This window comes from Natator depressus, chromosome 8, assembly GCF_965152275.1.
Source record: "Natator depressus isolate rNatDep1 chromosome 8, rNatDep2.hap1, whole genome shotgun sequence".
Classification (NCBI taxonomy): Eukaryota; Metazoa; Chordata; order Testudines; family Cheloniidae; genus Natator; species Natator depressus.
In genome coordinates this window covers 82,159,327-82,176,895 of record NC_134241.1, presented here as the reverse complement: position 1 = coordinate 82,176,895, position 17,569 = coordinate 82,159,327, and the positions used below count along the sequence as shown (strand labels likewise).

The window sequence follows — 17,569 nt, the reverse complement described above, 5'->3', positions numbered from 1 at the left end:
TAAGGACAAAGCCTGAAGAAAATACTTTTTAAATGTTTGTATGGAATTTTTAAATGTTTGAATAGATGTTTATTTTACTTGTTTTGCTTGGTGACAATGAAGTGACACTACGTCAAGAGTTCTCACAACAATTGTTTTGGTGGCCTCAGACTGCGGCCACCATCTCTTGCCGGTGGACCACTCTGACAAGTTTTCCTAAAATACTTAATTAACTTTAGGAAAAACAAATAAATATGCACATATATACATCCACATTCTTGTAATTTATGTCTTATTTTTCTTCCAGACTCAATAATAAAAATAATGTACAGTTGTCTCTATTCTTTACTGGGCCTAACAGAATAGAAACACAAATAACGAGCTTTGTATGTTCTTGGTCTTTTTTCTTATGTCTTTTAATTTTTGGTTGCACCCCCCCCCCTTTTTTTTTTTAAAAAGATGTGCTAGTTACTAAGTCTGCTGTGAAAAGTGATATTAACAAACATACATATATCACTTTTCACAGCAGACTTACTCAGCCTCGGCAAGCTTTGAGACAAATTAAGCCCTGGATGGGGAGGTGGATATGGAGGTAGCGGGCACTGGAGGGGGCAGTGACCTTGGGGCCAGAGCTTGCCACCGTAAGGCCGGGCAAAAGCCTGAAGCCCAGTGGCTGGTGCCTTCCACCCGCCACCCAAGGGCTAAAGCTTGACCCACCAGCCTTTGGAAGATGGGGAACTCACTGGCTACCTGCTCCTCCAGCTCTTGTCTCTCCAGAGGTAGGCAGGGCCCAACCACTGCTGGCTTTGCCCTCCCCGCATCACCACCCAGGAGGCTGTGGCCACAAGAAAAGTCCCTGGTGGCCACAAGCAGACACAGTGGCTGCATTTGAGAAACACTGCATCAGGTAATGCTGTGCTCTGACAAGTCAATATTTACTGTAAATACCAATAGTATTTCCACTCTTTGTAAAGCAACTCAAGAAATGTAATTTGTTGTGATGCATTAAGACCTTCCCAGGACTACTGACCAGGCAGAACATAGGATTTCCTAAAGCTATTTTATAGTCTACCTCACTGACAAATAACCCTGGAAAGGCTAGTGAACAGACAGCAAAATTTCATTTTTAAGTTCATGATCATTTTCAGTTACAAAACGTAAGCATGTCTGAATCTTGGTTACAAAGCAAATCACTTTGAGGCTAAAAGCATGTATGGTAAGCTTTGATATAAAGTAATGTTTAGAGTTAAATTTTAAGCCCCTCATAATAGCTGTTTATGCAGGAAATGCTGCAAACCTTTATATACAGCTTCACTAGAGGACCACCCAGATCTATCACACATATCCCCTGCAGTAGATCAGCTTACCTCTAAGCATGCCCAAAGGTTTGGTCCTCTAACTTTGCAGTCCTGACAAGTGCCCTGTTAATAAAATATAGATAAGGAATTATTTTACTAATCCAGTTTCCAGGGATTGGTTCTTAGCCCAATGTTATTTAACATTTTTATCAATGACCTGGAAGAAAACGAAGTCATCATCATGATAAAAGTTTGCAGATGACACAAATATTGGGGGAAATGGTAAATAATGAAGAGGATGTGTCACTGATTCAGAGCAGTCTGGATAGCTTGGTAAACTGGGTGAAAACAATATGAGTTTTAATATGGTTAAATGTAAATGTATATCTCTAGTAACAAAGAATGTAGGCCATACTTACAGGATGGGGGACTCTACCTTGGGAAGCAGTGACTTTTGAAAAAGATTTAGCGGTCATGGTGGATAATCAGCTGAATATGAGCTCCCAGTGGGATGCTGTAGCCAAAATAGCTAATGAAATCCTAAATGCATAAACAGGGGACTCCTGAGTAGCAGTAAAGAGGTTTTTTACCTCTGTATTTGGCACTGGTGCGACCACTGCTGGAATACTGCGTCCAGTTCTGGTGAACACAATTTAAGAAGAATGGTGATAAACTGGAGAGGGTTCAGAGAAGGCCCAGGAAAATGATTAACTAAAGCAATGGTTCTCAATCTTTCCAGACAACTGTATCCCTTTCAGGAGTCTGATTTGTCATGTGTACCCCAAGTTTCACCTCACTTAAAAACTACTTGCTTACAAAATCAGACGTAAAAATACAAGAGTGTCACAGCACACTATTACTGAAAAATTGATTACTTTCTCATTTTTACCACGTAATTATAAAATCAATTGGAATATTGAAGTTACATTTCATTGCGATACTTGAGCCTGTTTTTCACTTGTGAGCTTTGTCTGAAGCTGGAGCCCCAGGCAGTGGGTGGGGCTGACGCCCAAGCCCTGCTGCCCAGAGCTGAAGCACTGTAATTTAGCTTCACGGGGACCCCCGTGGCATGTGGTTCCAGGCAATGGCCCTGCTTGCCACCCCTAGTATCAGTACTGCACTTGCAATTCCCCTAAACCCGCCCTGAGACCCCCCTCCCAGGGATCACATCCCTCAGGATGAGAAACACTGATCTAGACTGAGTACCCCCTGGAAAACCTGTGCATACCCCTGGTTGAGAACCAGTAAACTGAAGGATTAGAAAATATGCCTTATGACTGAGCTCCTTGAATCTCTCTCACTAGCTTAACAAAGAAAAAGTTACGGGGTGACTTGATTACAGTCTATATGTACCTTTGCAGGGAACAAATATTTAATAATGGGTTCTTCAGTCTAGCAGAGAAAGGTATAGCATGATCCAATGGCTGGAAGTTCAGGCTAGACAAATTCAGACTGGAAATGAGTTGTAAATTTTTAACAGTATGAGTAATGAACCATTGGAACAATTTAATAGGGATCAAGGTGGATTCTCCAACACTGACAATTTTTAAATCAAGATTGGATGTTTTTCTAAAAGATCTGCTCTGGGAATTATTTTGGGGAAGTTCTATGTTGGACAGGATATCAGACTTGATGATCACAATGGTCCCTTCTTCCCTTGGAACCTCTGAAAACCAGTGCAGTAGCATGGCCCAAGGAAACAAGACTCCAGTGCAAAACAACATAAAGTAACTGGTACCGCAATGAAGACTTTAAATACTCAGTTGCTCATTACCAGATGAATTTACAATTTTTGTAATCTAATCTTTGTTGAAAATCAAGAATTTTGTTGATGCCATTCAGTTTTTGTTCCACTTCTATTACCGTTTAGACTGTGCCAAAACTCTCTACATTTCTTAAGTGTTCCAGAGTAGAAGGGAATAGATATCAAGAGAAAAGTCTGCTATACAGCACAATGTGATATTTCACTTGTTATTTGGGGCTTAAAAAGGAAACTAAGTACATATACCATCTCATTTTAAGCTTTCAAGGTCACACTGACAGACACTGGTTATTTTAAAACCAACCATTCTGCGGCTTGTCTTTCCTTTAATAAAGAAGCATGAAATTTTTAAATCACAAAATAAACAGCATACAAAAATATGTAGTAGCACAGAAGTGCCATACTTCTGAACAGAGAAACAAGAACCCAACTGTTGCATTTTCAGTCTAAGAAAATATACATAAAGCAGAAGAAGTTGGACTCTTTCTCCACCTCATAGCCACTATAGTTATGAATTATTAAACGTTTCAGCTGCCATATTTAATGAGATAGGAAGCAAAGGTTAGATAGAGCAGAGGTTCTCAAACTGTGGTCCTTGGACCAAGAGCATGTGGTGGTCCAGTGAGAGCTGACTGGTCACAGGATGCTAGCTTCTTCTCATTTTCTCTAATAGCAGCATTAAAAGTCAGCTAAAATACAATTAATTCTTTCTTTATGTTACTTTTCAACCTTAGCAATTGTAGTTGCTACAGGGATGTTACCGCATTTCAAATGAAAAGGGAAGCGGTCTGTACAATCACTAATAGGAGCCAGCCCACAAAAATCTGTCTTAAAATATAGCCATACTATGAAAGAGGTAGAGAACCCTTGAGACAGGCTAGCTGGTACTGTTGGTACATAATTATTCATCTTTAAATGTTATGTATGAAATAACTGGTTTTACTGCTTAAATCAGCTCCATTCTTCTTGTTTCTTTTGTTTAACAGTAGAACTCAGATCATGTACACTGTAATTTACAGTGTAAATGGTAAGACTTTAACCTAAATATTTTGTCCATGATCACATTTACCACTTAAATGTGTTGCACAAACAGTAATTTGTCGATCCATTAGCAACAAGCCTTGCAGCTGAAATACACAACTGGTTTTACTCCAGCAGGGAACCAAGTAAAGAACTGAAACTCACATGAGATTTCTGTATCAATTCTTCCTTTGTTATTTCGCCAACCGATTCCAAATGTGGGCAATCACTGCTGAGAGCTGACATTTTAACAGTAGTAGTTTTCTAGCTCCTGTAGCATTTAAGATGAGGCAATATCTACAAGACAGGAATAAAAAAAATTAAGTATAACCTGAAGAAATTTTATTCTTGTAAGCAGTAATATTAGACATTTGACAGAACTGCTGTATACATTTAACCTTATAATATAAAACCAGGACAATCCCATTATCTGTTCAGTTAAATAAAAGTACACTTGGAAAATGCATATGCTGCATTTTAAAATTAATGCAAGTAACTGTTTATTGAAAGTAACAGAATCTAGTAAATAAAATTAAATATAGCTGAACCTGCTAAATTGTAAGTCTGCACTAAAATGGATTTTTGCATTTGCAACTTACTGAGACATAGACCCTATGAAATCCTGCTACCATGCAAGCAACAGGGACAATGTAGCTAAAGTCATTTTCCCCCACTCAGAACAATGAGGGAGAACCTAATCACTAGGGCCCTACCAAATTTGTGAAATTAACCGTGGTCATAGGATTTTAAAAATAGTAAGTTTCATGATTTCAGCTATTTAAATCTGAAATTTCATGGTGTTGTAATTGTAGGGATCTGGACCCAAAAAGGAGTTGTGGGATATTGTAGGGGGGGTTGTGATACTGCTACCCTTACTTCTGCACTGCTGCTGGTGGTGGCACCACCTTCAGAGCTGGGCAGTTGGAGAGAACCGAGCTCTGAAGGTAGAGCCACTGCCAGCAGTAGCTCAGAAGTCAGGATGGCATGGTATGGTATTGCCATTCTTACTTCTGCACTGCTGCCTGCAGAGCTGGGCGCTTAGTTAGCAGCCACCACTCTCCGGCCGCCCAGCTCTGAAGGCAGCACGACAGTAAGGATGGCAATAGTGCAACCCCCCTAAAATAACCTTGCAACCCCCCTGCAACTCCCTTTTGGGTTAGGAGCCCCAATTTGAGAAACTGTGGTCTCGCCTGTGAAATCTGTTTTTTGTGTGTGCTTTTACCCTATATTATACACATTTCACAGGGGTAAACCAGATTTCACAATCCATGACTCCCTTGTTGAAGGAGAAAGGAGCAGATATAGGGAACTTTATCCTGGTCTCATTTATTTACAGTGACATACTCCTGAGCAGGCATATTAGATGTCAAAAGGAAAACATCATATGTAGTACAGAACTCTTTTCTTCAGTTCTTTGCCAGACTTCCACTTTCTCTGATGCAAGGCTGGTTTAATGCCAAATATATAAAATCTTTTGTTAGAAGTACTCCAAGGTTGTCTCAGACCTGGTCACTTGGTCAGATGTCAGTTAAAACTACTATTTGGTGGTTGCACAAATATATCTGATTGTTTTGCAATACAAAGGAAAAAACTAAATTTAGTTATATTCCCTCAAACACAAGGTATGTATGATTTATCTATAGCAGTGGTTCTCAATCTTTCCAGACTACTGTACCCCTTTCAGGAATCTAATTGGTCTTACATACCCCAAGTTTCACCGCACTTAAAAGTACTTGCTTACAAGATCAGACATCAAAATACAAAAAAGTGTCACAGCACGCTATTATTTCTCATTTTACCATATAATTATAAAATAAATTGAATGGAATATAAATATTGTACTTACATTTCAGTATACAGAGCAGTATAAACAAGTCATTTTCTGTATGAAATTTTAGTTTGTACTGATTTCGCTAATACTTTTTATGTTTCTTGTAGTAAAACTAAGCAAATATCTAGATGAGTTGATGTACCCCCCTAGAAGACCACTGCGTACAACAGGGATATGCAAACCTCTGGTTGAGAACCACTGGTCTATAGACTGTACAGTCTGACAGCCTTTACTATGCTCACCCAAGAACTTTCTCTTGATTCACGCTGCTTTAACAGCTAGCTACTACCTTATTCTTTCTTCTGATTTGTCACCAAAATCCTGGAACATGCTGTGTAGACTTCTTCTCCACCAACCCTTCAATCACCCCTTCCAGAATGAATCACCTATACCAACTTCCCAAACTAAATCCTCCTAATGAGTTCAAAGATGCACTTCTCTATTCTTTGTATTCTTGATATGTCTGCTCTCTTCAGCATCATTTATCGCACTCTCCTCCATTTTTTCTCTCTTCTATTGGCTTTTGCAGCTCTATGTTCCTTTGGTTCTTCAACTACATATAATCATAGGACTGGGAGGGACCTCTAAAGGTTATCTAGTCCAGTCCACTGCATGACTGGCAGGACTAAGTATTATCTAGACCATTCCTGACAGGTGTTTGTCTAACCTGCTCTTAAAAATCAACAATGATGGAGATTCCACAACCTCCCTACGCAATTTATTCCAGGGCTAAACCACCCTGACAGTTAGGAAGTTTTTCCTAATGTCCAACCTAAACCTCCCTTGCTGCAATTTAAGCCCACTGTTTCCTATCTTATCCTCAGAGGTTAAAAAGAACAATTTTTCTCCCTCCTCCTGTTAAGGAAAAGTTAGCATATGTAACTCCATTTTGGTTTGGGGCCCACCGTCTAAAAGCAAGCACATGATGCACCAGGAGGAGTGTTTCTTAGATACTGCATTCCTGTGAAAATCCTCTCCCCCTTGTCTCCAGCCTGTTTCAACTCCCTGTTTCTGTTCTTTGTCTGTTCCTAACTCCCTGCCTCCTGGCCTTGATGTGGGCCTCCCATCCTGATAAGAAAAGTTACTGATGCATTGCTTTAGGACCATGCAATGTAGTTAAAGTAATGGTTTAGCATGGGGAACGTACTTAGCAGGGATAGGTGGTAGAAAAGAGAAGGGTTTGTTTATTGGCTAAGGTTTCCGATGCACGAGGGCAACATGCTTTGCTAAAAGGTATATAATCTTTGTATAACCTGCATGCGGGGTCCCCTCCTGATTAGCAGGGGGGCACCACGCTCGAGCGTAATAAACTTCGTATTTTTGGGAACCCTGCAGTTGTGGACTTTGTTCATGAGCCTCAGCCTAGACTCGAACTGTGCGTGACCTATCGGGTATAATTCGCAGCAGTTCCTGTGCGTGACCTATCGGGTATAATTCATAACACTCCTTGTAACAACCTTTTATGTACTTGAAAACTGTTATCATGTCCCCTCTCAGTCTTCTCTTTTCCAGACTAAACAAACCCAATTTTTTCAAATCTTCCCTCATAGGTCATGTTTTCTAGACCTTTAATCATTTTTGTTGCTCTTCTCTAGACGCTCTCCAATTTGTCCACATCCTTCCTGAAATGTGGTACCCAGAACTGAACACAATACTCCAGTTGAGGCCTAACCAGCGCAGAAGTAGAGTGGAAGAATTACTTCTCATGTCGGTCTTACAACACTCCTGCCAAAACATCTCAGAATGATGTTTGCTTTTTTTGCAACAGTGTTACACCATTGACTCATATTTAGCATGTGGTCCACTATGACTCCAAGATCCTTTTCCGCACTATTCTTTCCTAGGCAGTCATTTCCCATTTTGTACGTGTGCAACTGACTGTTCCTTCCTAAGTGGCGTACTTTGCATTTGTCCTTATTGAATTTCATCCTATTTACTTCAGACCATTTCGAATTATAATCCTATCCTCCAAAGCACTTGCAACCCCTCCCAGCTTGGTATTGTCTGCAAACTTTATAAGTGTACACTCTACACCATTGTCCAAATCATTGATGAAGACACTGAATAGAACTGAACCCAGAATTGATCCCTGCGGGATCCCACTCATTAATACCCTTCCAGCAGGACTGTGAACCACTGATAACTACTCTCTGGGAACGATTTTCCAACCAATTTTGCACCCGCAGTTAGTAGCTCCATCTAGGTTGCATTTCACTAGATTCTTTATGAGAAGGTCACGTGAGACAGTATCAAAAGCTTTACTAAACTTAAGAAATACCATGTCTACCACTTCCCCCCCGTCCTCAAGGATGGTTAGCCTGTCAAAGAAAGCTATCAGGCTGGTTTGACACGATTTGTTCTTGACAAATCCATGCTGTTACTTAGCACCTTATTATCGTTTAGACGTTTGCAAATTGGATTGCTTAATTATTTGCTCCATTATCTTTCCAAGTACAGAGGTTAAGCTGACTGGTCTGTAATTCCCTGGGTTGTCCTTATTTCCCTTTTTATAGATGGGCACTATATTTGCCCTTTTCCAGTCTTCTGGAATCTCTCCCATCTTCCATGACTTTTCAAAGATAATCGCTAATGGCTCAGATATCTCCTCAGTGGGCTCCTTTAGTATTCTAGGATACATTTCATCAGGCCCTGGTGCCTTGAAGACATCTAATTTGTCTAAGTAATTTTTAACTTGTTCTTTTCCTATTCTACCCTCTGATCCTACCTTATTTTCACTGGCATTCACTATGTTAGACATTGACAATTGCCTCTTCAGCCTTTCCTCTTCCTCTCTATAGCCCAGATAAGTTAGCATCCCTCATCTTCTCTTTCTCCAAATCCTCTTTCAAGGAACCCACCAATCTCATGGTTTCGCTTACTTCATCTATGCCAATGCTTCCCAATTTTACATCTTGCCCACCCTTGCCCGATCTCTGGTTACAGCTACACTTAAACTGCTACAGTGGCATAGCTGCATTGCTGTAGAAGTATCAGGGTGGCCACTCAGTACAGCGACAGGAAGGATTCTCCTGTTACCGTAGTGAATCTACCACTCCGAGAGGATTTGTAACAATGTCTAGGGAAGAATTCTTTTGTTGACCCAGCACTGTCTACACTAGGAGTTAGGTCGGCTTAACTATGTCACTCAAGGATCTGGATTTTTTTACACTGATGAGTGATGTGGCTGGGTAGACTTAACTTTTTAATGTACACCTGATCATAGTCTCACCTACTGAACCATCTTCCAAACATTTCGTCCAGTTGCCATCTCAAACTCACTCCCAATCAACTTTCTGTTTTTCCTACCTTCACAATCACCATTGATTACAACCCTATCCTACCCATTAAAAAGGCTGAATTAAGTTATTTGTAGATGAAACAATACACTGTTTGGGTTTGGTTTAAGCTTTGATTGGTTATCTGTGGGTTACAGAGGGAAGAAAAGCTGCTGCTTTTATCTTTTACCAACCTATATTTTAAATGTATGTCAAAGATGCCTGGAACCAGTAAAGATGCTTTTTAAAACTACATTATAAAATCAAAACAATTAAATGAGCAGGGTTAACATCAAACCCTTTTATTTCTAAATTCAATATTTTCTCCACTTATCTGGGCCATTTTAGATCCTCTTGAATGTAGAATAAGGAAATTCTTTTGTTAGTAGCAATACAGCCTCCCAGATGCAATATCCTGGGAGACAGCACAACAACTGTGATACAAGCATTTACTTTTGATGCGATGCAGTGAGCTGTAGCTCACAAAAGCTTACGCTCAAATAAATTGGTTAGTCTCTAAGGTGCCACAAGGACTCCTTTTCTTTTTGCAAATACAGACTAACACGGCTGTTACTCTGAAACTTTTGACAGAAGGTCTTTTGAAAATGTCAAAGTTTAATAGAGTTAACATTCATTAACACAGCAGCAAAATTACAAAAACCAACCATCCAACTACTTTATGAGCAAAAACGTTATGACTTGGCAACGCTAGAAACACTGTTGCAAACCAGTACAAATATCTTCCAAGCCCTTGTACTGGACCAGCAATTAAAAATGTCATACCCAAGACCAAGCTGCAACTAGAGAAGTGTTCCTCAAATTATTTAAACCAAGTATCTATTTGCAGAATAATTTTAATTTTCCTGCCAAATGCTACAATGAAGATGGTTTTCTGGATCAGAATTAACAAACTTAACTGTGCTTTTCATGTTTAAAAATATGAAAGATTTTGCTCTTACACCAGTGGTTCTCAAACTTTTGTACTGGTGACCCCTTTCACATAGCAAGCCTCTGAATGCGACCCCGCCTTATAAATTAAAAAACACTTTTTTTCTATATTTAACACCATTATAAATGCTGGAGGGAAAGTGGAGTTTGGGGTGGAGGCTGACAGCTTGCAACCCCCCCATGTAATAACTTCGCGACCCCCTGAGGGGTCCTGACCCGTCTTACACATTTCCTTAAAAATAAGATAAAAACTAAGCTAAAGTGAAAGTTTCAAAATGATGAATCCTCCTCAATTTCCTTTAACATTAATAAACTCCAGTTAGAACGAAGAAAGCCATTGAGTATATGGAAGAGGTAGCAGAAATGCAGTCTTCTTTTTGCTCTTATTACAAGCCCTATCAAGGCATTAGAAATGATTGACTGGGTTTTGAATCAAGTCTATACCAGCTGAAAATCTCAGTACTGTTTTAAGGCTGAAGATCAACACAAATGCTTCACTTAGGAAGGAAGAGTATAATGGATTAGTAAGGACTAAAGGCTTAATTATTTTATGTACTAAGATTTCTGAATGTATTTCTCCCAGTAATACAAAGCAAGCTAGCGGTGAGTTCATTTTGCATTACTGGATTAGTAACTAACAAGCTGCTTTAAACCTCTGGAACTGTGCCTCAAGTCCAAACTGCAGTCCTGAACAAACTAAGATTGATGAGTTCAGCTGAACCTTTCATACAGTTAATCCAAGATCACAAATTCAGCTCCTATTTTTCTACATGCAGCCTGTACCAAAGAGCAATCTAGAATCAAGAACACATATTCTCATTTATGTCCATCTATGATGAATGACCTCCATTAGCAGTAGGCAGCAGTTACTGGCTTATACAGGGAATCCCATACTAATGCCAGACCCTCATATAGATGAGCTCAAAAGGCTTCTCTCCTTTTATTACCAAAATTAATTCCTTCCTTTCTTTCCTTCTATCCTTGTGGCCAAAAAAACAACTCATGTTCTGGTGCCTTATCCTTTCTTGTAGTCTCCTCCTTGCTCACGTCTCCTTTTTCCATCCTTTCTACTCCATCTAAAATACAGGAGCTAAGATTATCTTCCTTTCTCATTGCTCTGACCACATTTCTCCCTCCCACAGTAGCCACTTCTCAAATACCTGCACTGACTTCAAGGTTCTCCTTTCAAAGTACTCCATAAGCTCCACCTCTGTCCTCAGTACTCCATTCCACTTTGTAGTCAATCCTGAGTCCAGCTTGGTGCCCTTTTACACTCTTATTATTTGTATGACTGTAGCATCTAGAGGACCCAGCCGAGACTGAGACCCCACTGTGCTTGGCAATATACATACACTGAAAGTCAGATGTCACAGATTGTCACCCCTGGGGTGCAGTCTGAGAGCTGTGAGAAACCGCTGCAGCCCTGTAACCACTCAGTTGAATTGGCCCAGCTCACACTGCTTTCTATGGTTGGAGACACAGCCAGCCTAACCCAGGCCCTGTTATCACCCAACACGACAGCAGGCGGTGCCACACATCCAAGCTGAGCTACCTGAGAGAGCAGCTTCACCCAAGCCACTTAAATACATACAACAGACAACAGCCAACTTTCAAGCTTTCCAGACTCTCACTCCTCACTGCAGTATAAACCCAAAGTGATACTGTCTTGCACTGCACTGGCAACTGTACACCGTAACCTCATAGAGTTTGCCCATCCCTCAACATGGAGAGGAATATGCAACAGTCTTTGCCCCTTGAGCTACAATCTTCTTACACTTCACTCCAACTCACTGATTTAGATAAAGCAAAACCAAATTTATTAACTACAAAAAAATAGATTATAAGTGATTATAAGGGATAGCAAACAGATGAAAGCAGATTACATAGCAAACAAACAAAAATGCACACTAATCTTAATATGCTAAATAGATTGGATATGAATTAGATTCTCACCCTGAGAAATGATACAAGCAGGTTGCAGATTCTTAAGCGGCAAGCTGCACTTGCTTTACAGCTTGGAATCCCCAGGTCTTTCATACACAGGCTAGAAATCTTTTTAGCCTGCAACCCAACACTTCCCCGAGATCAGTTTTTGTTCCTCTGTGTTTCCAGGAGCTGTCTTGGGTGTGGAGTGAAGAACGTCAGATGATGTCACTCCCTGCCTTATATAGCTTTTGCATATGGCAGGAACCCTTTGTTTCAAAACTTGGTTTCCAGACCGGTTTGTGGAAAAATACTGACATCCCAAGATGGAGTCCAAAATCATGTTGTCTGGTCATATGTCCTTGTAGAGTCATAGCAGCCTTACTTACGGGCTGTCTGTATCTTCTCAGGAAGGCTCACCAGGTGGGGGATAAGCTTCTCCTATTGTTTTTCCTAATGGCCCATTGTCCTGGAATAGGCCCTTCCCCACCCACTATCTAGACTGAAAGCATCTTGCCTAATGGGCATCACCCAGGTGTGATGTATCTTTATGTACAATGAAAACAAAATGGCTTGCAACATCAAAAACAAGAGCCACAGTTTAACTGTACAATATTAAATGAAAACCTGTGGTAATACAGCCTCCTTTTTCTGCAGCATGGACAAAATTACATTTACGTATTCAGCATCATGAATGGGACAGTAAAAGGAATAATGTACGTAAGAGAGAGAGAGTTCTGAAGAATAAGTTTCTACCACACAAGGCAGTTAGAAAATGTTTCACATTTTAAAATATCTGTACAAGCCACAAGAAACATTTCCTTGTTGATAGGAACTTCCAGAAATAGAAAATAACCATGAATAACTTCTACATCTAGTATCAATGTGCTCCACAGGTTGAGCGCACAAGAAACTGACTTAAAGATCTGTACTGTATATGTCCAACCCAGATTTTTTACATGCCTTGATTGTTAACGAATCATCTACTTTTAATCTCTCTCTCTATAACTACATTTATACAGATGTAACTACATTTGAAACACAGTCAATATTCATAACTTCAAACACAAATGATACATGCATACAAGTAGGATAAGCATATTCAACAAATCATAACTTTACCAATGACATCCTACATGACCCATCTTGCACAATATGCATCAGAATTATGCCATAATCATACCATAATATCACCATGACGAATAGGGGATGCAGTGTCACAACAAGTCCAACCCCCCCCAAAAATAGGAGCAAAGGATAAAAGGGGAAACAAAGGCACAGAGAACTGAAACAATTCAATGAGGAGGGAAAAACAACAACACAAAATGTGAAAATGGCACAGGTGCTTAATGACTCCTTTGTTTCAGTTTTCACCAAGAAAGTTGGTGGTGATTCGACGTCTAACGTAGTGAATGCCAGTGAAAATGAGGTAGGATCAGAAAAGGCTAAAATAGGGAAAGAAAAAGTTAAAAATTATTTGGACAAGTTAGATGTCTTCAAGTCACCAGGGCCTGATGAAATGCATTCTAGAATACTCAAGGAGCCGACTGAGAAGATATCTGAGCCATTAGCGATTATCTTCGAGAAGTCATGGAAGACGGAAGACACTCCAGAGAACTAGAAAAGGGCAAATATAGTGCCCATCTATAAAAAGGGATATAAGGACAACCCGGGGAATTACAGACAAATCAGCTTAACTTCTGTACCCGGAAAGATAATGGAGTAAAAAATTAAACAATCAATTTGCAAACATCTAGAAGATAATAAGGTGATAAGTAACAGTCAGCATGGATTTGTCAAAAACAAATCATGTCAAACCAACCTGATAGCTTTCTTTGACAGGGTAACAAGACTTGTGCACAGGGGGAAGCAGTAGACGTGGTATATCTTGACTTTAGTAAGGCTTTCAATACAGTCTCATATGATCGTCTCATAAACAAACTAGGGAAATGCAACCTAGATGGAGCTACTATAAGGTGGGAGCAAAACTGGATGGAAAACCGTTCCGAGAGAGTAGTTATCAGTGGTTAACTGTCATGCTGGAAGGGCATAATCAGTTCTGGGTCCGGTTCTGTTCAATATCTTCATCAATTATTTTGATAATGGCGTAGAGAGTACGCTTATAAAGTCTGTGGACTATACCAAGCTGGGAGGGGTTGCAAGTGCTTTGGAGAATAGGCTTAAAATTTAAAATGATCTGGACAAACTGAAGAAACGGTCTGAAGTAAATAGGATGAAATTCAATAAGGACAAATGCACAGTACTCCACATAGGAAGGAACAATAAGTTGCACACATTCAAAATGGGAAATGACTGCCTAGGAAGGAATACTGTGGGAAGGGATCTTGGGATCATTGTGGATCACAAGCTAAATATGAGTCAACAGTGTAACGCCATTGTAAAAAAGGCGAACATCATTCTGGGATGTATTAGCAGGAGTGCTGTAAATAAGACACGAGAAGCAATTCTTCCACTCTACTCCGCGCTGATTAGGCCTCAACTGGAGTATTATTTCCAGTTCTGGGTACCACACTTCAGGAAGGATGGGGACAAATTGGAGAGCGTCCAGAGAAGAGCAACAAAAATGATTAAAGATCTAGAAAACATGACCTATGAGGGAAGATTGAAAAAATTGGGTTTGTTTAGTCTAGAAAAGAGAAGACTGAGGAGACATAACAGTTTTCAAGTATGTAAAAGGTTGTTACAAGGAGAGGGAGAAAAATTTTTCTTTTTGACCTCTGAGGATAGGACAAGAAGCAATGGTCTTAAATTGCAGCAAGGGAGGTTTCGGTTGGACATTAGAAAAAAAGGGTGGTTAAACCCTGGAATACATTGTGTACGGAGGTTGTGGAATCTCCATCATTGGAGATTTTTAAGAGCAGGTTAGACACACACTTGTCAGGAATGGTCAAGATAATTAGTCCTTCCACAAGGGCAGGGGACTGGACTAGATGATGTCTCGAGGTCCCTTCCAGTTCTATGATTCTATGAGCTTGCCCAAAAGTCACACAATAAGACAGTAGCAGAGTTGGGAACAGAACACAAGTCTCCTCATACCTAGTTCACTGCTCTACCCACTAGACCACAGTGCCTCTCCAGTGGCTCCTGTTCACTTAGAAAAACACTTCCAGTTAATGTGCTACTTCCCTCGGTTATCTTCCCAAAAGCTTCTATCAGGATGTTTATTCTATTAAGTACTGGTCTCTATGGCTATTAGCCAAGATTGTCCGGTGAACAATCCCATGCTACAATGTCCCTAAACCTCCAACTGCCAGAAGCTGGGACTGGATGACAGAGGATGGATCACTCATAATTACCCTGTCCTGTTCATTCCCTCTGAAGCACCTGGCACTGAACACTTTCAAAAGATAGGATACTGGGTTAGATGGACCGCAGCACTGACCCAGTATGGATATTCTTATGTTCTTGTATATTGTACCATACGGTCACTGAACCAATCATACATTTTCTTTTCAAGATATGGACCTGTTACACAGTAAATGAAAATGTGCTAAATAAGTAAGTGACCATGTATAGCACCATGCACAATTGTGGTCCTACAGAAGTAAGGTATTGACACTGTTAGGCTCATCTTAAAAATCAAAATATGTTATATAATACTCTTTCATGCTGAGCAGATCTGACAATTAGAGCAATGTGAGTGGCATCTTAAATCTTTATGTTAGGCAGCCTCTTTCTCCATTTACTACTTATAATTCCACAGCACCACAGACTTGCATAATGCTTAACACTGAAGAACTACCTCATCCATAAAAGTCCTATAATTGAAAAGGGTCCCTAACCTCTCAAACATTGAGATAGACAATCCAGATAACACCAAAAGGATCTGACAGGCTCATGCACAGACCCTGAAGCTTACACCCCATTTCCACTTAGATTTAGATAGCGTCACGATATATTAAAACAAAATCATATAAAGTATTTAATGTAAGCAATTGTTCATCTACCTCAACTATAGAAATTCTATAGTGTACTGGAATGTATAAATAAATACACACATCCTACTTCCTTCTTTATGTTGAAGGCCTTAAAATATACAGCTATTTTACCAGTGATTTCATAGGATTTTTTCCTGATTGCTAATCAATATATACTATATACAATGAACAGATCCAAATAAGTTTTGTAGGATTCTGAAAGAATTCATGTTCATCATGATTAAACATACAGAAATAAAATCACGAGGAAACAAAGTCTTAGTCTTGGCACAAATAGAAAAATAATGCCGTTTAAGTTAAGACTGTTTATTAAAAATACAACATTCAGAAAGTTAATCAATAAAGATAGTGATTGCCTTATACGGTATTACATGCCAGTCATGGAAATTTAATTATGTTAAGTAAGTAACTAAAAATAAAGTTGACCACTAATAAGAGTTGAAATGATTTCAAAACACTCAAAGACCATCACTTTGAACTTTGGGCAGAAATAAATGTGGATCAGATTTGGCTCTAATTCTGCAACTGGCTCCATGATGACATAAGGGTTTGCCTGCGCAGATCAAGTTTTAGGATCAAGGTCTTCATTTGCACCTGTGTTAACTTCAATAACCACACATTCAAGGGCATTTATTTCATTTTTTTCAATAAAAGAAATATGGCTACAGTGCTGTTCGTGCAACATTATACCTGAAGATTTAAATACAAAAAAGTCAAGAAATCCAAAGTTATGGGTCTTTCAGCAACTGTTATGCCACCACTTGTACATTAAAAAAAAAAAAAACCCAACACTGCATTCAATTCACAGTATTGCAAAGTACATGCCCAAATAAGCTTCAGATTTCTTTATGTATTCAATTAATTAATTTGTAGATTTTTTCTATCAAATAGCTCTGTGTGTATGTGTATATATATGATAAATGCTCACAAAACTACCCAGTCCTTTCAAAAATCCTGTTACAGTGTGTCTTGATCTCCTACAGCAGTAATTTCTTCATGTTGACTATAAATTACACAAAGAATAGCTTTTCACATTTATTTTGAGTTTTGAGCATCTTTGTTCCTACATTAAGAGATGTGACAAAAGGAACATGGCTTCTATGTCACTTTATCCTTTAATTTACCAATTGATTAAAGATGCTTTACAGTCTTCTTCCCAGGAGTAATCTCCCACCACTTCATTTTATGTAAACCCCATCAATACATCTATTCTATCCTTAGAATATCGACAATGCTTTATCAGCCCAAACACAAAATCTGCTTTTCTACACTTATTATGAAACACTGCCATATTGTTGTCAACTGCCAATAGCATGTTCAGAGATAACACTGAGAAGAACAGAAGAAAATACAGTATTGTCCCTGCTCTGAGATGCAAAACTCATCCTAGGCAAGTAGTATTTTTACAGGCAAACCATTTTCACTATTCTTTGTTCTTGTAATTCCTGTGCTCTCTGAATAAAAGGAAACTCAAAATAAAACCATACTCAAAATGAGAGTATACTCTTTAGGTATAAGGTCATTTGTGTTTAATTTTCCATCCTATTTTGATACATCCAAACAACTCATTTATT

At 39.3% G+C, this 17,569-nt stretch overlaps 1 protein-coding gene across 4 annotated transcripts in view; it reads right to left on the bottom strand.

The window, feature by feature from the left end:
- USP33 (ubiquitin specific peptidase 33) overlaps window positions 1-17,569 on the bottom strand; it is a 91,729-nt gene that overhangs the window by 72,827 nt on the left and 1,333 nt on the right. For 3 of the 4 annotated variants that reach the window (XM_074961483.1, XM_074961486.1, XM_074961484.1), the window contains exons 2-3: window positions 4,225-4,356; window positions 1,347-1,400 (exon numbers count right to left, since the gene is read on the bottom strand). In XM_074961483.1, coding sequence (XP_074817584.1) covers window positions 1,347-1,400; window positions 4,225-4,305 — 135 coding nt within the window. In that variant the 5' untranslated portion in view covers window positions 4,306-4,356. Of the gene's footprint in view, window positions 1-1,346; window positions 1,401-4,224; window positions 4,357-17,569 lie in introns of those variants that run through there. The other variant, XM_074961487.1, reaches the window with a different exon arrangement.